Source organism: Pipistrellus kuhlii, unplaced genomic scaffold (assembly GCF_014108245.1).
Source record: "Pipistrellus kuhlii isolate mPipKuh1 unplaced genomic scaffold, mPipKuh1.p scaffold_m20_p_3, whole genome shotgun sequence".
NCBI lineage: Eukaryota > Metazoa > Chordata > Mammalia > Chiroptera > Vespertilionidae > Pipistrellus > Pipistrellus kuhlii.
This window is the reverse complement of record NW_023425529.1, coordinates 31,201,411-31,223,249: the sequence shown is the minus strand read 5'-3', so window position 1 is coordinate 31,223,249 and position 21,839 is coordinate 31,201,411. Positions and strand designations below refer to the sequence as shown.

Here is a 21,839-nt window from a genome sequence, read left to right as displayed (position 1 = left end):
GAAAGTGAGGAGGTGTGAGAAATAATCTGGTTTACGAGGAAAGCTGGAGTGAAAATAAGTTTGTGCACGTTATTTTAAGTGTGTAAGGTACACACACGTATGTGCTTGATTCAGGAGGATATGGAGACCAGGAAAATTGCTTTGAACATGGGATTATTTTCTTAGGATTACATTGGGGTGAGAGATCAAATCATTGACTAAAAAGGCACACATATTTGTTTAAGGGATTTTTTTTTCAAAATATTAAATCATTTAGACTTCAGGGGGAAAAAAACTATTAACTAGCCTGTTCATTTTGCACATTTCCCCCCTTCAATCAGATCATCTTCACCAATTCCCTTGATTAACATTGCTCAGTGTACTTAGATTCATTAATATGAATCTAAGGCCTACTTAGATTCATATGAATTAAATCACCTCCTGCCTGTGTACTTTCTTTCCAATTTATATCACTATCTTTATTATACACTAGGTTCTTCTATACACTAGGTCCTTTCCTTAGCATTTCTTGTCTCTAACATATTTTTACTTTTTTCCATGTCTGTGATTTGTCTGTGTAATCCCCTTTGAATGTGAGCTGCATGTAGACTGAAATTTTTTTTATCTGACACATAGATGGCATTGAATGAATGAATGAATGAATGGTTGAAAAATCACCTCAAAGAGGTCTTGTCAGTCTAAAGTAGCATCATTTATTGTTTCTCCCACAATTAGTTTCTATCCTATTGCGATAGTTATTTCACTGTACCTTTGGTCTCTATTTGAAATCATCTTCATTTTCATGACTAAAATGAAAGCTTCATGAGAGCAGAGATTTTGCTATTTTGTTCCCTTCTATATCTCTCCAAAGTAGGCTAATCCTAAAGACTCAGAACATTTTTTCACATGAATGTGTACTGGTAAATTGCTTTTCAGAAAGACTAAATTTTTTGCTGCCATTAGCAACACATGGGAGCCTCTTCCACCATGCCCATAACCTAACATATAAATTTAATAGGCCCTTTTGTTTTTTATTTATATTTTTTATTGATCTCAGGAAGGAAGGGAGAGGGAGAGAGATAGAAACATCAATGATGAGAGAGAATCATTGATCAGCTGCCTCCTGCACACCCCACACTGGGGATGGAGCCCACAATCCGGGCATGTGCCTTGCCCAGGAATCGTACCACGAGCTTCTGGTTCATATGTTAATGCTCAATGAGCCACACCAGCTTGGCTCTTTTACTTTTTAAAAATTATTAATGGGAATACATATATTTTTCATATATTGCTTAGCTATTTATATTTCTTATTTCTTGTAATCATCCATTTTTAACTATTATGTATATATGTGATATATCCATAGGTATATATTTATCACAGTTTGCAATTGCTTATTCATACAGTTGTAATTTGCCTTTAAATTCTATTATATGTTGATGTAAACATTTTATAATTTATTTGTTTAAATCTGTATGTATCTCTGATCTGTGACTTATCTCTTTGTTTTTGTATTTAAAAATTAATTGATTCTTAGTTCAGAAAAAAAAAATTGTAATTAAAAACTGTACTTCTTTAATCCTGATAAAATGTATTATCTTATACTAGAGGCCCAGTGCACAAAATTTGTGCATGAGAGGGAGTGTTCCTTAGCCCAGCCTACACCCTTTCCAATCTAGGACCTCTCGAGGGATGTCCAACTGCTGGGGATCAGACCTAAACCAGCAGTCGAGCATCCTTCTTACAATCCAGGACCATTGGCTCCTAACTGCTCACCTGCCTGTATAGCTGATCTCCCCAAATCACTCTGCATGCCTGCCTGATTATTCCTAACTGCTCTCCCCTTGCCGGCCTGATTGCCCCTAACTGCCTCTGCCTTGGCCCTGCCACCATGGATTTTGTCAGGAAGGGCATCTAGAAGATGTCCAGTCTATTTGGTCTAATTAGCATATTACCCTTTTATTAGTATAGATATTAAAGTGATGCTATACCTATTTCTTTAAAAATCAGTTCTTTCTTTCCAATTTATATCACTATCTTTATTATACACTAGGTTATTTTATAAAAATACATTTTCTGGGAAAACTTTCCCCTTTATTATAACCTATTGAAAAACATGCTTGACTTTGATGTAGACTAACTAGGGAGCCACTGTAATTTTTCAACCTAGCATTTCTTTGATTTGAAATGACCATCTTGATCTCTGCAGAACTGTTCGTCACTTCAGATGATAGCTAGTAAAACTACAAAATTATAATGGAAACATTACCCCTTATTCAAGTTGGATAGTATTTTTCTGTATTGTAGAATGCTATCTTTTTCCCTGTGGAAGTCAGCAATTCATTCAAGAGCTACATTCACCTTTACTTGCTACAAATAAATATTTGATCATTCTTCAAATAGTATTTAACTTAATTTACCCAGATGTGTTATGCCAACTAATTCTTGTATTTTCTTCTTGAATATATTCTCCTCCCTCTCTTCCTCTCTGTCAGTATTTGTGGAGTGCCTACTATGAGCCTTTTTGGTTGTAGGGATCCAGTAGTGAACAAAATGGACAGAAAAATCCCTTTACTTATTAAGCTTATATTGTAGTGGGGAGAGGAAACATAATAAGAAAAATAAAATATATAGTATATTAGGTGGACAAGTTGGGGGGACATGAAGTGGGAAGAGATAGAAGCAGTAACTGGGATTATAAGTACCATGTAGTTATATGTAGTATAAGAAGCAAATGTCTTTCTGAGTAGTTGTCATTTAAATAAATGTTACAGAATGATGACGCATTATTCTTAATAGCAGATAAGTTTGATTCTAAGAAATGCACAAGTTCTTCTTAATCAGCACTCAAATTATGATTGTAATTTTTTCTTCCATTTTTGACTTCAGTTTCTGAAAGTAAAGCAATTAAAAAAGACTGACTATAGGGAAATAATAAATTTTCAGGTAGAAAAAGTTTTCCATTATGGATCTTTATGGTGAGATATTTTTAATAAGTAGGTTAATTTTCTAGGAGAAAAAAATGTTATGACAATGTAATTTTAAAGGTAAAATAATTTACTTCCTACTGTCCTTCAAGGAGCAATGTGGTATGGGCTATGATGAGTATTGGATTCATGAACCTTGCCTCCCTAGCCCACTAGTCTGTGACTTTGGAGAAGTCACTTGAGTTCTGGAACCCAGTCTCTTCATGTTGCAAAGTGGAATGAATTCCTACCTCATGGGTACACACTTACAACAACAGACAAATTAAGTCCCAGAGATCTAATAATGCACAGTACAGTGAATATAGACAACAATATTGTATTATAATCAACAAACTTACTGATGGACTAGGTCTTAATTATTCCTGTTACAAAAAGAGAAGTAATTATGCGATGTTGGTAGAGGTGCTTGTAGGGTACAGCTATGGGGTCAAGTCTCAGACTGACCTGTGGCAGGGCCACAAACAAGTCCCAGCTTGGAGGGCAGAGCCCTCCTGGCATAATTAAGCTTGAACTTACAGTCCTCCCTTGTTTCTAGGTAGCTAATGGGTTGTGGGAGGTGCAGCAAGTGCTTCCAAAACAAGGTGAAACTGGCAAGAACATTGTAAACATGTTGACCACTTCCCTTGTTTTGCTTTGTGTGCTCTGACTATAAAATGAAGCTTTGGCTTGCAGGCTGGATCTCTCTGTGTCCTCATCCAGGATCAAGAGATCCACCTAGCCCCACCTGTATTCTCTTGTCTGTCTTCTTTAATCCTTCACCACCCCTTCTCAGGTTCACCCCTGGCTGTGCTGAGCATGGTTCAGGTGCTAACTATTGCTACAACTGCAATAACATTACAATATATAAATATATCCAATGACTTGTATATCTTAAATTTACACCATGCTGCATGTCATATAAATGGAGTGGCCAGATTATTATGACCACCTGAAATTTGTAGGCAAATTAGGATTACCCTGAGTCATATGGGATGTGAAAGTTGAAGGCCTGTTCGAACACCTTTGCTAACTGCAGTTACCTAGATAAAATGTCTCCAATTTGCACAGAAACACAAGGATTGGACAGTCGAGCATTGTAAAAATGTCATGTGGTCTGATGAATCATGTTTCCAGTTGCATCATGCAGATGGCAGAGTGAGAATTTCTCAGAAATAGCATGAAAGCATGCATTCCACATGCATGAGTATAACCCTTCAAGCTAGTGGAAGCAGTGTTATGGTTTGGGGCATGTTTTCCTGGCATGATTTGAGTCCTTTAATTTGTGTGGAACAATGTCTGAATATCACAACATACCTACGTATCGTTGCTGATCAATTTTTTCCTATTAGCCAAAACCGGTTTGGCTCATTGAATAGAGCATCAGCCTGTGGACTGAAGGTCCTGGGTTCGATTCCTGTCAAGGGCATGTACCTTGGTTGCGGTCATATCCCCAGTAGGGGGTGTGCAAGAGACATCTGATCGGTGACTCTCTCTCATCCATGTTTCTAATTCTCTATCTCTCTCCCTTCCTCTCTGTAAAAAATCAATAAAATATATATTTTTTAAAGTTTATCCTATCATATTGATGATATATTCCAATGGAGATGGCTTCTTCCAACAAGACAAAGTGCCATGCCATGGTGCTCGTATTGTGCAAGAGTGGTTTCAAGAACATGAGGGAGACTTTACCTTAGTTAGGTGGCCCCCACAATCACCAGATCTCAATCCAATTGAGCGTTTGTGGGACAAAATTAAACGAGCCATCAGGCAGCTGGTCCCACAACCATCAAATCGCACAGAACTGGACAGTGCTGTTCATCAGGCATGGTGTCAGATTCCTCGCATCACCTTTCAACATCTCATGGAGTCTATGCCAAGAAGAATCACCACAGTATTGAAGATAAAATGTGGCCCACTGAAGTACTGATGGGGTGTTCATAATAACCTGGCCATTCAGTGTATATTTTAATAAAAATGAATAATGCATAAATATAAATAATTCCAGTGCCTAAAATAGGAAAACTGCTAAAATATATATATATCTTGAGTTCTTGTTTTTCACTATATTTATTTTTTTAAGTGTAGGTGAAGTTATGTGCAAGAAGGCTTTACCCAAATATTTTTATGAGCCCTGGACTATTGGTGAGGATGACATTTTGTTCCCTTGTACAAGGTGATTTTGGCATGAGTCATATTATCTTTAGAGTCCAAGGTACATTTGGTCATTTTGTAAACTTATGAAGTTAAAATTCATTGTTTTTCTTTTTAGCAATATTCAAAACTTATACATTATTTTGTAAGAAACTATTTTTGTGGGAAATGAGTTTATGTTTGCTCCAAAAGAGAAACTGTTCAGTGGATAACTTAATTGTCTTGTAAATCATCCAGAATTGTGATTTCTGGATGTAGCTAGAACACATTGTTTGCAAAATAACACTTTTGACCGTGATTGTGAATCTACACCACAGAGAGCCTTTTCTGCAGTGGTAATTCCTGTGGATCAGAAGGTCTGGGTTTGAAATCATAGCTCTGGACAGGTTGTTACACTGTATCAGAGTTGTTACACTGTATCTTTATAGTGATATACTATATAATAAAAGCCTAATATGCTAAGTTCCTGATCATCCAGTCATCTGTTCAACCAATTCTACCTAATAAAAGAGCAATATGCAAATTAACCATCACTCCACTACACCCATCAGCCACACTCATCAGCTAATCAGTGTGAGTATGCAAATTAACCCCAACCAAGATAGCTGCAGCCACAGAGAGTAGGAGAGAGGCTTGGGTTTCCACGGTAATAGAAGAAGCCAAGCTTCTGCAGCCCTGGCCAGCCTAGGCCTCCACTCCAGGCTACAAAGTTTTAATTATAGAAGGTGAATAAATCTAAACAGAAATGGAGGCAGCCACAGAGCAAGTAGGGGGCTTGGCTCCTCTTCAGGCTACAAAGTTTCAATGGTAGGAAGTAAATAAATTCCAAATACCAGGGCCTCCCTTGGGTTGTTGGGGGCAGGGCTGGCCTGCAAACCACCACAGGCCCCTTGCTCGCCCAGGCTGCCCCACGCCCCAAGGTTACCCCCACCCTGATCCAGGACACCCTTCAGGGCAAATCAGCCAGTCCCCACCCATGTACCAGGCCTCTATCCTAAATAATAAAAGAGTAATATGCAGATTGACCATCACTCCAACACATGAGATGGCTGCCCCTGGTGGTTAAAGATCCTGCTGCCATGTGGATACAAGGTAGCCACCACAAGATGGCCAGCAGGGGAGGATATTTGGGAGGGACCAGGCCTGCAAGGGAGGGCAGTTGAGAGGGACCAGGACTTCAAAGGAGGGCAGTTGGAGGCAATCAACCCTGCAGGGCAGGGCAGTTAGGTCGACAGAAGAGGGAAGTTGGGGACAAACAGGCTGGCAGGGGAGCAGTTTGACATCAATCAGACTGGCATGGGAGTGGTTAGGAGGTGATCAGGCTGGTGGGCAGAGGCTGTTAGGGGCAATAAGGAAGGCAGGCAGGTGTGCAGTTGGGAGCCAGCAGTCCTCGATTATGAGAGAGATGTCCAACTGCCCGTTTAGACCTGATCCCGGTGGGCTTGAACATCCCTTAAGGAGTCCCAGATTGGAGAGGGTGCAGGCTGGGCTGAGGGACACCCCTTCCTCCTGTGCACGAATTTTGTGCACCAGGCCTCTAGTCAAAGCATAATATGCTACTGATGTGCTAAGGTTGCTCAACCACTTGCTATGACATGCACTGTCCACCAGGGGGCAGACACTTTAACCTGTAGATTAGTTTGCTGCTAGAGTCTGGTTGATCAGGACTGAGTGAGACAGCAGGACACAGCCTGGAACCTTCTGTGATCCTTCCCTGGCTGGCTAACCTCCTGCATCCCTCCATTGCCTTGTTTGTGCACTGGTGTGTCAGACAGCCAGTTTCAGCCTGCTCCAACAGGCCAGGCCGAGGCACTCCACTGGTGCACGGATTTGTGTATCAGGCCTCTAGTTAGAGTAATAAAAGGTTAAAATGAGTTTTGAAAACAAACTATACAAATATTAGATGCAATGCAACTCAGAGTTAACAGATTGCTTTTTAGAACAGGTAATTAGTGAGGAATTTTGATTCTTTTTGAGCATAGATAATTGAAAGCTTGTTTCTCTCCTTGGCACCAAAATAGCAGTGCAGATAATTTGGGGGGAAATGAAGTGAGTAATAAAGAAAAGCATGCATAGCATCTGAAACCTTTTACCCTGAAGAACTATATTAAGAGTACTAGAGGCCCAGTCTAGGATCCCTCAGAGATCGGGCCTAAGCTGGCAGTCAGACATCACTCCCGTAGTCTGGATCCCTTGCTCTTTACTGCCTGCCTGCAGTGGAGTTGGGAGAAACTCCCACCACTGCCACTGCACTCATGAGCCATGAACTGGCTCCTGGCTGAGCAGTGCTCCCACTGTGGGTGCACCCTGACCAACAGGGGGCAGCTCCTGCATTGCACATCTGCCCCCTGGTGGTCAGTGCACATCATAGTGACTGATTGTTCCACCATTCGGTCAATTTCCATATTACTCTTTCATTATATAGGTTTGCTTTCAGATGGAACTCTGCATGGAACCAGCATTATCTGCATTTATCCCACATAGACCCTGGGCTATACCAAACATAATCCTGAGAGAGGAGCTGGTTTTCCATATGTTGCAGGTAAAGGCTTCTCAGTGACACTAACCACCTCCTGTTAACTTTTTTCTATAACAATTAGAGAAGAAAGCTGGCAGCTTTGATCTGAAAGGGCATATAGCAAAGCCTCTTTAAAATGTGTTTTATACTCATTCCCTTTTTTTTATTTCTAGGTCCAAAAGTCAGTAAAGTAACCAGACATTGTCAGAATTCAAACCAGAGCATGTGGCCACTTGTAATGATGTTATTCTGACCAAACCAGCAGGAATCATACAGATTCCAAGATATTTTGACAGAACCACTATGAGGTGAGTTAGGAATATTTGTTTTTATGAAAGAAGTATGTAAATAATTACTTGACAGGTAGCAATACTTAGTGTTTATCTAAAGTCTTATTTTTCACCTTGTCTCCTTAAAGAATAGACTTTTAGATAATCCCTGAGCTTAGTCCTTCAATATGCAAAAGCTGATTGTAAGATTAACCCTGTTGACAAATTGTATTTTTTTTTAACAAAAGAAGTAATTAATCAGGAAAAATGGAAATTCAAATCTCTATCAAAGAGTTTTAGGAATTAATGTGTGTAGAATCTTCTGGCACTTAGTGAGTACTCAGTAATTGTTTCTAAAAATTGCCATATGGAAATAGAACTTTCCTGGAATTAAACAACTGATAAATTTAAAGGATAAGTGAATCCTTTTCCTCCCAACCCTTTTCCCATTAAAAAATTAATAATAAAGTACACTTGTAAAAATTTAAAGGAATAAATGAAAAAGTGAAGATTTATATAATATCAATCCTAACTAAATTTATATGATTTGGGATAGTTTGGGGGAAAATTAGGCAAGAGTAATACCCTGACTCTTAGAGATTGTCAGTCAGAACTTTGAGTAACTTACATGACTCACCAACCATTTTCCGTGATTGGTAAATTTACATAAGCCTTTTGACTCATTTAGTACTAGAAAATATTTTTTCATTGCTGTAAATTAAAGTATAATAGAAATCTTTCTCTCTCTCAAGCACAAAGGAATAAATATAAAAACGAAGGCATGCTAAGTCAATAACAGTGATACATTAAATTCTAAACAAAGTAAATAACAGTATATGCTGTTTAGAAATCATTTCTGATATTCCTCCATCTGTGCCATAGTTGACACTGGAGGTTATTAGCTCCTTAAAATCACATAATTCACCTAGATATTACTAACTTCCAGATGAAGCCAGCATGGTTGCCTGTCAGGGTCCCCTGTGGGTTTATGATGGTTTTAGATTAAGCAAAAAATTAGTAGGTAATTAATCTCCCAAGAGAAACTGTTTTGTTTTTTTTAATTTATTTTCTTTTATGAAATACCACTGGCCTGGTGCACAAAATTCATGCATATTAGATGGGGATTAATTAGAGGAAATATTTTAATATTGCTATTTGCCTTTTCTCTATAATAGAAGTATCAGAGATGAAAGAAAATTAGTAAAATGTATATGAAAATCTTTCTCCTGTCAGAGTCTGGGGCACATCATGGGTCCCTGCCCACCCACATGCATCTCAAAATTGCACAAGACCTAGACACTGCTCTTCCCCCCCTACCCCCCCTACCCCCACATTGGGCTAGATTCAGACCCAGCTGGTCCCACCCTTGTCAAGCCCCGTTGAGTGGCGGGTGCAGCCTCAGGTCCCCTGGCCCAGCTTCAGGGTAGGGGGTGTGGCCTGAGGTCCCCCAGCTTGGGCCAGGGCAGGGGGGAGCATCCTGAGTTCCCCCAGCCCAACACCAGGGCCATGGCAGGGTGTGTACCTTGAGGTCCCCCATCAAGTCCTGCTGGGTTGGGGGCATGGCCTGAAGTCCCCCAGTCTGGCACCAGGGTGGGGTTTGTGACCTGAGATCCCCTATCAAGCCCCACGAGAGTGGGGGGTGGGGGGAGGGCACAACATCAGGTCCCTGGTGATTGTTCATTAAGGCTCGTTATGGGAACTCGGCCTCTTCTGTGGGTGCAGTCATCTTGTGTTATAGAAATCCTGCCTCCACTGTGGGTGCCACCATCTTTGTGGCAGAGTGACAGTCAATTTGTATATTCTCTCTTTATTATATGATTGTTTTATATTCAGTGTAAATTAATCTCTTATATGATATTGAGAAACCTTACTGTTACTATATTTTTTTAGATTTATAATTGAGATTAATCAAATACTCCCTCAAAGTAAGTTGCAAACAAAACTCAACTATATGCTGCTTACTTGGGTCATACTTAGATTAAATTTGTCCAGAAATACCCCAAACAAAGGATAAATAAAGCAGTTTTAGACAATGGTAGCACAAGAACATTGAGACTTTAATATCAATTAGGCAAAAAATATAGGAAAAGACATTAAATGGAAACAGGACTTAGGCTGGCTGACTAACAGTACCCGAGGTAATGGGATCTGATGGTCCTGGGTTCAAATCTCAGTTCTACCACACAGTAGTTCAGTGACAGGTGCACTATAAACTCCCTGTTTACGTAGTCAACAATATGCATGCCTACTGAAATAAGGCAACTGCCCAGAGCGGGGGGAGATAGAGCATTTCACTGGCCTTTGACTTCCTAAAAAGGAAAAACATCCCAGGGTCATGCCAGAGTTGATAAATCAGCCAATTGTTAAACCACGGTTGTTTTTTTTCTTTGGGCTTACACATTACCATCCCAGAAATAGGCACAATGACGAGCTTTGTGTTTCTATTTAAGGGAATGTCAATAAACAAGGAGCTTCCTGGTTTCTGAGCCAACTTTGCATCAAAAGCTTCGTAGCTTCTTGTGAGGAGAATGCAGGATCTGGGCCCAGTACCACTGGAAACTAGCTGTGCTTCCTCCTGTCTTTCCTTACAGAATACCTATCACTTATATTGTCTCAAAGGGTGGTTTTGAGACTTTAATGAGGCCTGTTAATTAATACAAAATCAAAGAAGCTTCTTCTGTGTTTGAATTAAGAAGATACATTCCCCTTTCTATTCTTTAATTGTGCTGCTTGGAAGAAAATATTAGACTGTTTTTTCCCTATTGCCTTTCCATGAGTAGGGTGTCTTAGTGTATATAGTTTGGAAGAACGAAGAAATACAGAAAAAGAGGGAAATAGTACATTAGCTATATCAGTTATCTATATATATTTAAAAGCCTAAGCAACCGTTACAACCAATCGACTGAATGACTGGTTGACCGGTCGCTATGATGACACACTGACCACCAGGGGGCAGAAACTCAATGCAGGAGCTACCCCTTGGTGGTCAGTGCACTCCCACAGCCAACCTCCCAGGGCTAGCCAATCTCCCAAAGTCCTTCCCCTGATCTGACCCCAATCAGCCCCCATCACCAGCCAGATTAAGGGACCCCACCTGTGCACAAATTTGTGCACCAGGCCTCTAGTAATATATAATGTTAATGAACTATAGATCAATTCATCTTTACTTAGAATTAGTTCTCAAAACATATGTAGTACTTCCTATATCAGCCCCCAAACATTTTAATGACTCCATTTCAATTTTTGCAAGTAAGGTTTACAAACTCTAGGCACTAACTTAATGCTTGAGGTCAGTAGATTATCCAATGAATACTTAGCATGACCAAGTATTATGATTTATCCCTAAAATGCAAGGATAGTTTTTTAATATTGATAAATACCTATGCATCATATAAGTAGGTCATATTAAGAAATCTAGATATAGAGGAAACCAAGATGGCGGCATAGTTAAACACCTGAACTTGCTGCCTCACACAGCAACTTTAAAAATTACAATTAAAAGACAAAACTGACATCATCCAGAACTACAGGAATACTGGCTGAATGGAAATTCCACAACTAGAAGGAAAGAGAAAAGCACACTGAGACTCAGAGGAGAAGCAGAAGGCAGAGTTATGGAGGTACTCTCACAGAGAAGGCTGGCAACTGAGTACACAGCTAGCTTTTTTCAAGCCAGAGGGAGATACAAGCTCCCAACTGCTCTAACTCCAGTTCTCAGCAAGACTCTGGGGACCCAGGCTCATAATGGGAGAAACTGGACTGTCTGGCAGCAGGCAGAACTCGAGGGCAGCTTTTTCTCAGAGGTGTAGGACACTGAGACCCAGGGGCCTCTTAAGGCAGGGCTGACAGAAAGCCATTGCTGTTTGCTCCATCCTGAAACTCTGCCCCAACCAAGCTGTGCTCAGAGGCTTTTGCATATGAAAGGCCTGGTCCCTTGAATTCTAAATTACCTATCAAACTGCAGCTGAGTCATAGAGACCCAGTACATCCAAAAGAAGGCCCAAGGCACCACAGCAGTTTGCATTGCTTCACAGCTGGGCCTCATTTGGGCACCTCCAAAACCCAAACAAAGAAGAGGAATCTGCAGATTTCTCTGTAGATCCTGCTGGGTGGCCTCGGGCAGAGGATAAATTAGCGCCTCCTTAGAGAGCCAAGAGCCAGGGTACCCAGGGGTCAGAGTAGGATCATCCAGATTACAACTCCTCAGATCCATAAGGGACATACTCAGAGGGCAGATACAACCAGCACCAAAGTTCTCCCATCTTAGACAGAGCTGATCCTCACAACCAATTGGCCTGGAGGTCAATTCCTCCCAGTGATACCAACATCAATCAAGGCTTAACTACAATAAGACTGTGCACACAGCCCACAAAGGGGTGCACCAAGAGTGTCCACTTCAGGTAACTGGAGAGGCTGAGCCACTCGACATTATAGGGGAGCAGACAAAGCCACAAAGCCACTCTATCAACTCAGGGGAGCAGCCAAAATGTGGAGACAAAGAAACAGATCACAAATGAAAGAAATGGAAGAATGCAAACTATTGGATATAGGGTTCAAAACCAGTTATAAGGTTTTTCAAGAATTTTCTAGAAAAAGGCCGATAAATTTAGTGAGACTCTTGAGGATATGAAAAGAACCAACTAGAAATTAAGCATACAATGACTGAAATAAAAAAAATAATATACAGAGATCCAACAGCAGACTAGAGGATCACAAGAATCAAGTCAAAGATTTGAAGTACAACAAAGCAAAAAACACCCAACCAGAAAAGCAAAAAGAATCCAAAAATATGAAGATAGTATAAGGAACCCCTGGGACAACTTCAAGTTAACCAATATCAGAATTATGGGGGTGCCAGAAGAAGAGAGAGAGCAAGACACTGAAAACATATTTGAAAAAAAATGACAGAAAACTTCCCCTACCTGGTGAAAGAAATAGACTTACAAGTCCATGAAGTACACAGAACCCCAAACAAAATGAATCCAAAGAGGACCACACCAAGACACAACATAATTAAAATGCCAAGAGCAAAAGGCAAAGAGAGAATCTTAAAAGAAGCAAGAGAAAAACAGTTACCTACAAGGGAGCACCCATAGGACTGTCAGTTGATTTCTCAACAGAAACTATGCAGGCCAGATGGGAGTGGCAAGAAATATTCAAAGTGATGAATAGCAAGAACCTACAACCAAGATTACTCTACCCAGCAAAGCTATCATTCAGAATTGAAGGTCAGATAAAGAGCTTCACAAGTAAAAAAAAAAAAAAAAGCTAAAGGAGTTCATCACCACCAAACCAGTATTATGTGAAATACTGAAAGATATTCTTTAAGAAGAGGAAGAAGAAGAAAAAGGTAAAGATAAAAATTATGACAACAAATACATATCTATCAACAAATAAATCTAAATATCAAGTGAATAAAAAAATCTGAGGAACAGAATATGTCATGGGCATAGAAAGGGAGTGGATTGAAATCCTCAGGGGGAAAGGGGTGGGGGCAGGAAAAGATTGGACAAAAATCATTTACCTATGGATGAGGACAGTGGGGCGGGGGAAGTTAAGAGCATGGGGTGGGGTGGGTGGGAACTGAGTGGAGGGGAGCCATGGGGGGAAAATATGAACAACTGTAATAATCTGAACAATATAGATTTTAAAAATAAATCTAGATACAAATTAATTATATAGCAATTATATCTTTAAAACCATGCCAGTAATAATTAGTTAATAAATATAATAGAAAAGTCATTTCCACTATAGTTAACAACAAAAACTATAATGTTAGGAAAAACCATAAAATAATATATGAGACCTATCATCAAAAGTAAAACTTTATACACAGACACATATACAAAACCATCCACAGGCACATATACACAAACAGATCTGAATAGAGAAAAGTAATATGTTCTAATACTAGAAGACAGAATAAACATTACTTCATCCCAAATTAATTTACAAATATATTTCCCAACACAATTCTAATGGGACCTTTTTTTCAGAGAGTAAGGAAGAACTTTATAAGTCTAAAGTTTTTCTTTAAAATAAATACATGAGCTGAAAATGCTTTGGGGGGAAAAAGACCAGGTGATGAAGCAAATTATCAGATATTAAAACACACTTTAAAACAATGATAATTAAACCAGAGTAGTGCTAGTTCAAAAAGAGACATATATAAGTGGACCCGAAGTGAAATCAGAAATATGGGCATTTATATGATAAATTTGACATTACAATTCAGAGAGGAAAATAAAGTTTATTCTTTATCATATCATAGAATAGATGATTAAAGAGTTAAACATTTTTCTTAAGCCATTGAAAGTAGAAAAAATAGGTAATTACTTAACTATAGATGGAAAAGAATCTTATCATATAAAACCAATGAAAGAAAATGGAAAATTATCAATAAATTTCTATAAAACTAAAACCTTTTCTGCTCTAACCAAAACGAAATCTAAAAAACAAATAAATGGGATTATCAACAACTCTGAGAAAGGGTTAAGATAATTAATATAGAGAATGTTTAAATCTGTATTAGAAAAGCTCTATTCTGTAAAAATAAATTTATAGGTCCACTTTCTTTAGGTTGTCCTTGATTAAATTTCAAGTTGAAACCAGTCTCCAAAGCTTTTGACTTTTGTTCACTTCCTAGAGAATGACAAACTATTGACCCAAGTGATTTTGAGAACAAAAAGCACTGGGTTAACCATTAGCCTCTTTTAATAGATAAGAAGAGTTAGTGAATGTTTGCATATCAGTTACTATACAATCTAAATTAAATCTCTTCTTATTTTGTGTCTTGTCACAATGAAATTAATCCTCTGGCCACCTCTTTACCCGGAAAGGACAGTTTTTCTATAATAGCAAAACATCTTAATTAGTTCCTTATTGATTCAAAACCTTGAAACTATGAATGTTATAGCATACTACCTTTGTTAGAATGTTTGTTTCAGAAAATACCGTGTTTGATCAAAGTTGAAATGGTTTATCATAGGAAGCAAATTTAAATAATCAACCTTATGATATCCATGACTATGACATTTGTAATGGACCACTACTTGACTCAGCAAGTATAAAGTAAGTCTATTTTTTTAACTAAAAGGATCTCTAATGTAAAGAAAAAATAAGTACAACAAATAAGAGTTTAACCAATTAATTTTGAAACACAACTCTGACTCACTATTTTTGTAGATAATACCATAATAGGAAATGAGTAAATAACTTACATGAGCAATTTATAGACATGTAAACACATATGAGAAAAAATATTAAGCTTGTTAAACAGGACTGAGAAAAAAAAGTACATAGTAAGTTGCCAAAATATTTTAAAGTGGTTATTTTTATTAAATAAAATAAATTGTGGCTGGCATTTTTATGTTATCATTGACGTATAGTATGGGAGTGTACTTTCTGGAGGGAGATATAGAAATTTTTAAAAGTTAACTGTTTATTCACTGTTTCTATTTTTAGCCATACTTATTAAAAATATACTTTATATATGTGTAAAGACATTTATGTACAAGATATCTGTTCATCTAGTGTTACTTATAATGACCAAAAAATAATTTAAATGGGAAATTGGTTAAGAAAAGTATAGTTAATCCATAAGATAAAATATTATGCAGGCACTAAATAAAATGTTTTCACATAATGTTTTTATGAAACTGGAAAACCCTACATGTAATATTGAATGAGACCAGGATGAAAAACTACATAGTACAATTAAAAAATTTTAAAGTGTTACGTAAAGGCCTAAAGGAAAACACACCAATATGTTTAAGTGGATAATTCTGGAGTACAAGATTATGAGTAATTATTTTTGAAATTATCTAAATTTTCTCTAGTGAATGAACATTCTGATCTTAAAACTATAAGAAGCAAGGAAGATGAAAAACTGTTTGTTCTAGTTGAATTAGCTCTGTGAGAAAGAACTTCAAGGCTACTAGCAGTCCACCTGATAAAATTGAGAACAATCTCTGTAGGATTTTCAACTCCATCACTTTCTGAAGGGTGCTTTATGTCCTGGGGCAATGGGAAGGTGCACCATTGCTAATTAGTTCTAGGGTTCTGAGTCTCAGGAGACCTGTAAAAATGACTGCCTAAAAAGTTTCATTTAGGTGAGCTAGTGATTTTGACTTTCATGCTAGTTACTGCTACTTGCCTCTTATTCAATTGGTATGCTGCAAATAAATGAACGTTGTACCAGTATACAGCGAAGGCTTCAAATACGCTCTCTATAGATGATTATTTTACTTAAGTCTGGTGACAAAATTAATTTTTTTTTTGTTCCCTAAGGAACTAGCCAGTCCATGTCACCTTCTCTAATACTAAGTAGCTTAAAAATATCTACTAAGGTCAGTCTAGACATTATATGAAATGGGTAATGTGTCCTATTTGGTTTAGAACAGTGGTTCTCAACCTTTCTAATGCCATGACCTTTTAATGCAGTTCCTCATGTTGTGATGACCCCCCAACCATAAAATTATTTTCGTTGCTACTTCATAACTGTAATTTTGCTACTGTTATAAATCATAATGTAAATATCTGTGTTTTCCTATGGTTTTAGGCGACCCTGCTAGTAATGGGTTGAGAACTGCTGCTGTAGAGCCTAAGACCATCTGAAAACACAGATAATTATATTGCAATTCATTAACAGTAATAAAATTACAGTTATGAAGTAGCAGCAAAAATAATTTTATGGTAGGGGATCATCACAACATGAGGAATTATATTAAAGGGTCATGGCATTAGAAAGATTGAGAACTACTGGTTTAGAACCTCTTAGAACTGCTTAGATTTAGGAATCTGGAACTTAACACTCTCTATTCTAATTGGATTTTATTCTGCTTACTTTTCCCATTCTTATATTTTTAGGAATAAATATGGTATAAATTTGTAATTTCAAAAATAAAGTTTTATTTTCTCTTATTTTGCTCAATTACCTTAGCCTTGATGAATAGTAAGAATTTATTTTTTATTTTTTATTTTTGGCTAGGAAATTTATGTGATGGAGATTCACCTTCATTAAAATCTGATGCTCCTCTTATCATTGATTTTTACAATCAATGTCAGTTTGGCCATGGAAGATTTTTTTTTGAGATATTCTTTTCGTATTTCTGGTAAATATATTGCCTTTTTTAATTTGTTTATGTGTTTATTTTATTATGCTTTGTTATGAAGAGTATATTATCAATTAAACAGATTGGAATTCTCTGTTTCATTTGTCAGATTTAGGGGTGAAGACAAAATAATATTTTTTTTAATTATTATTATTTTATTGATTTTTTACAGAGAGAAATGGAGAGGGAGAGAGGGTTAGAAACATCGATGAGAGAGAAACATTGACCAGCTGCCTCTTGCACACCCCCTACTGGGGATGTGCCCGAAACCAAGGTACATGCCCTTGATCGGAATCGAACCTGGGACCCTTCAGTCCACAGACCGATGCTCCACCACTGAGCCAAACCGGTTTCGGCCAAAATAATATTTAAAGTTGTGATTTTTGTACTTTGTGGAGGCCTCAAGTTAAATCTCTTTAAATATAAAATTGGTTGTATTATTTTATTTTTTTCATATAGCACCTAAAAATTGTGTCCATTTTCCTAGATACTTGGAATATTATAACAATACTAGAGGCCCGTTGCATGAAGATTTGTGCAATAGGCCTTCCTTCCCCTGGCTTCCAGCACTGGTTTTCCTCCAGCACCTGGGACCCAGGCCTTCGCTCTGGCTGGAGTGGTGAAGCCAAGCCTCTTCAGTCTTTAGTCTTCAGTTGTCTTGAGTCTTCAGTCTTCAGTCTTTGCTCTACACCTATCTATGCAAATTAATCCATCTTTGTTGGGTTAATTTGCATTCTCACTCCTAATTGGCTGGTGGACATCGTGAAAGTAGGTCAATTTGCATATTTCTCTTTTATTGGTGTAAATATTCATATTAGTGTAGATGTACATATAGCATAGAAAAATGCCTGAAAGATTTACATTAAATTAGGAGTATTGGTTACTTATAGGCCAGAACTATAGGAGACTTTTTATTTTCTTCTTTTAACTCTATATTTTTAAAATTTTCTACAATATGCTTGTATCATTTATAATCAGAAGAATAAAAAATATAAAGTGTTTGCTTGGATGTATTGACCATGAATATTCTCTTATTCTAGATTTCATGAGAGGAAAAGTTAAATTTAATGATAAAGGTAAGATAATAAAGGAGGTAAGGAATCCAATTAGTTTGGCTTTGGTTACATAATATGATGGAAATAGAATCAGGAATATCCTTGTGGCTAAACACTCCTTATTAAAAAGGGTACTCTGACTTCTGTCAATAACTTTCAGGTATTTGTGGCCTGATTTTAGTTGCCTTATAGTGAAATGTGGATTTGTCTTAGTATTAAACTTTGTCTTAGTATGAATTGTCTTAGTATTAAACTTTGGAGTGATGGACACCCAGGGTAGATTAGGGAGTGGAGAAAAAGGAAGTAGCACCTTATCCAATTAATGGATAAGAAGCACATCGATTTTGTTAATAGGAATCCTCCTAGCTATTTTAAGTCTATTTATTGACATTCTTTGCATATATGTTATGCCTTTTAGATTATGTAGTTCTCTCTGCCTCTCTGTCTTTTTCTTTTTTCCTTTGACCATTTCATAGTGAAACTAAAGAGCTACAATTATTGATTAAATAAATCAATTTTTGGATGGCATTTATTTTAGGTTAAATAATACCTAGGACATTTGGAGTAGGCCCCAAATGTGATTCAGTTCCTCAATTCTCTTTTCTGGTATAGTAGTGCTGTGGCTCTTATGAAATTTAATATCCTGGTTTCAACTACCTGAAAGTGACCCAGATTTTTCTACCTAATAAATATATATAATTTGAATTACCCATGCTGTCAAGCTGAATTTTAGGTGCATATAATTTGCTTGTAGATTTAGTTTAACCAAATACTCAAATTTACTTCTCAATCTGCTTTTCTTGTTCTTTCCTTGCATTTTTTTTTATAGTGAAATTATTTCTTACTGAATTTATGGGGAAATAAAATATTACTGTGGTATTTGCAAATCTAGGGAAGTCCTAAAAGTATTAGGACAAACCTGTTAAAGGTCAATTGTGACTTCACTCATCTCTACACTGAAGATAATAAAATCTAGTTCTCATGATTGTGAATATTAAATGAAATTATATATTATATATGAGCAACAAAATTACATTGAAATGTAGAAGTTAGTGATTTAGTGGTTCACAGTTTGTGAGTAAAAGTCAAAGAACTTCATTCAGTCTGTCTTTTTTGGGGAGTATATGTTTTTCAAAACAAAAGTAATTAAGACCTATAAGGAACTTTGGAAACAAAGGAACAGTGAAAGAAATTAATAAAAGTACTCTATAGTTAAAGTTTTAATGACCCTCTTGTAGACATTAAAGCTAGATTTAAGAAGTAACTCAGCTTTTTAATTACTGTGTTAAATATTCTTTTTTCTTTTGCCTTAGGATGTCCAGTATTGGATTTGATTCCCGTTGGTTCTGTTATAATCACATCTCCCAATTATCCTAATATTTATCCAAGCATGCTGAACTGCACTTGGACTTTGTATTCCATATCAGAAAATAAAATTAAGGCAGTGATTAAAGATGAAAACAGAAGAATCTTGGAACTGTGAATGGAATTACTTCAATATTTATAATGGACCAGATCAGCAATCAAGATTACTTGGTAAATTGATATTTTTAAATGGCCTATGTTAAATGGCACTAAGTATTTATATAATGCATATATGTGGAAAATATGACCTGTAATTACCTTGGGAACAATATCATTTGTTGTCAGTGATTTTCCATCAGATCCTCAATCAGAATTCCAGAGCACAATGTGCTGAGCATGAGACCACACCCACTGGATCTTGACCTTTAATACCAGCTCTTCTTGATTTAAGTCCAATGATTTTTATCTCCCTTTTCCATTAGGGAGCACTTGAAATTGGTGTTTTGTTTTTTTTTGTTTTGTTTTTAAGAGGTAATATGTTTTAAGAGATTTCATTTTCTAAACTGAATATTTAGGTAACTTTTTTGAAAATATGCTTATTCAGGTTTCATTTTCACAATAAAAATGGCCATTTTTTAGACCCAGGGTAAATTAAAAAGGAAAAGGCTAATTAGGTTGAATAATCTTTACAAACTTATTGACCACATGGTGTCTAACATGCTTGGATACCCTGTGCTAAGACTGACTCACAAAGGGAAACTTTTCCAAAGATTTTGTAATCCAATATTACATCACCTCTCTCCAGTCTCCTCTCAGTTCTGCCACTCAGGATACCCTTACAAATTACCTGTCACAAAGGGCAATAGGAGAGTATTTGATAGTATCTTTTCCAAGGACCTTGACTTTTTCTGTGATATTCCAGGATTTATAACATCAATATATCCAACAATTTGTTTCAAAATGCCAAGATTACCTTACTTTTTCTTTTAAAAAATATATATATTTTTAATTTTTTTAACAGAGAAGAAGGAAGAAGGATAGAGAGTTAGAAACATCGATGAGAAAGAAACATCAACCAGCTGCCTCCTGCACACCTCCTACATGCCCTTGACCAGAATCAAACCTGAGATCTTTCAGTCCGCAGGCTGACGCTCTATCCATTGAACCTAACTTTTTCTTATTGGTGAGTTTGGTACCTATCAAGATTTCTAAGACAATTAGAGTATGGGGGAGGGGAAGATAGAGCATTTTAAGCTATTAGTTCTCCTTAAGATTAATTAGAGATATCTCTACAGCAACAGACCTTACAACTCTGAACTCTCATTAAAGCCCTGGAGCCAAAGACCCATGGAACACATCCGTGGTTGAAAATTTTGGATTTGTTACTGCAGAGAGGGAGAACATATATCAGGAGGTCTCAGTTAGAGGGTGTTAGAAAGAATCTACTATAGGATTTGGAGTTTTGTTTTTTTTAAATATATTTTTTATTGATTTTACACAGAGAGGAATTGAGAGGGCTAGAGGGTTAGAAATGTCGATGAGAGAGAAACATCAACCAGCTGCCTCTTGCCCACCCCAGACTGGGGATGTGCCCGCAACCAAGGTGCATGCGCTTGACCGGAATGGAACCCGGGATCTTTCAGTCCGCAGGCCGACGCTCTATCCACTGAGCCAAACCGGTTCGGCAGGATTTGGGTTTTGCTTGGGTAGTTTTGCAGAGGATCTAAAGCAGTGGACTTGGCTCTAGATTAGTTGCTGTCAGGAAGTGAGGCGGTTTTATGATTGGATATCTCAATTACAGGGAGACCTGACTTGAGTTAGGATAAAACCACAAATGAGCAGCACTCCCTCATTTAAGCTGAGAAAAAGGGTCAGAGGACCAGAGGGAGGAGATTTGTTTGGTATTTTGGTGGCTGAGAGTAACCTTGTTTTTATCTCATCTTATTACTGATGCAGAGAGTCCTATCTGCTGTTGATGTTCTGTGAGATTATTTATTTCCAAGAGAACAGCACATTCTAACTGTGAGCATCACACCACACGAGTTTCAGGGGCTGCTTTTCTCATTTTTACTCTTAAGTACTCTCCAACCTGGCTATATTCTTCTTCTTTAAAAGTTCTGAGTAATCTAAAAATTAGAGCTATCAAATGGTTACAAGTGAGACAACTTGTTTTTCTTTAATTAGCTTGTATGATTCTGTGTAAAAATGAGGGAAATTGCATTTGTTTACTAGTTTACACAATTTTATTTCATGTAATTTTATATACCTTACATAATTTTATTTCAATGAAACATGCAATTTCTATAAGGATTTTTTTTAAAGTGTTGAACATAGAGCCCATTGCTATTCTCTTAGCTAGTTAGAAGGGCTATCTCTTATACAGAACTATGCTGTCTTCAATTCTACATCGTCTTATTAATAGTTATCTTTTCTTGCTAAATCTTTTTGTTCACCTAATTAGAATTCAGCAATTTTTAGTTAGT

The 21,839-nt window shown here is 37.2% G+C and overlaps 1 protein-coding gene across 1 annotated transcript in view; it reads left to right on the top strand.

The window, feature by feature from the left end:
* OVCH1 (ovochymase 1) overlaps nt 1-19,534 on the top strand; it is a 53,234-nt gene extending 33,700 nt beyond the window's left edge. The window contains 6 exon segments of the mRNA XM_045587435.1: nt 5,031-5,157; nt 7,788-7,829; nt 7,832-7,922; nt 8,766-8,863; nt 18,037-18,072; nt 19,365-19,534. Coding sequence (XP_045443391.1) covers nt 5,031-5,157; nt 7,788-7,829; nt 7,832-7,922; nt 8,766-8,863; nt 18,037-18,072; nt 19,365-19,534 — 564 coding nt within the window.
* Nucleotides 19,535-21,839: the final 2,305 nt, after the last annotated feature.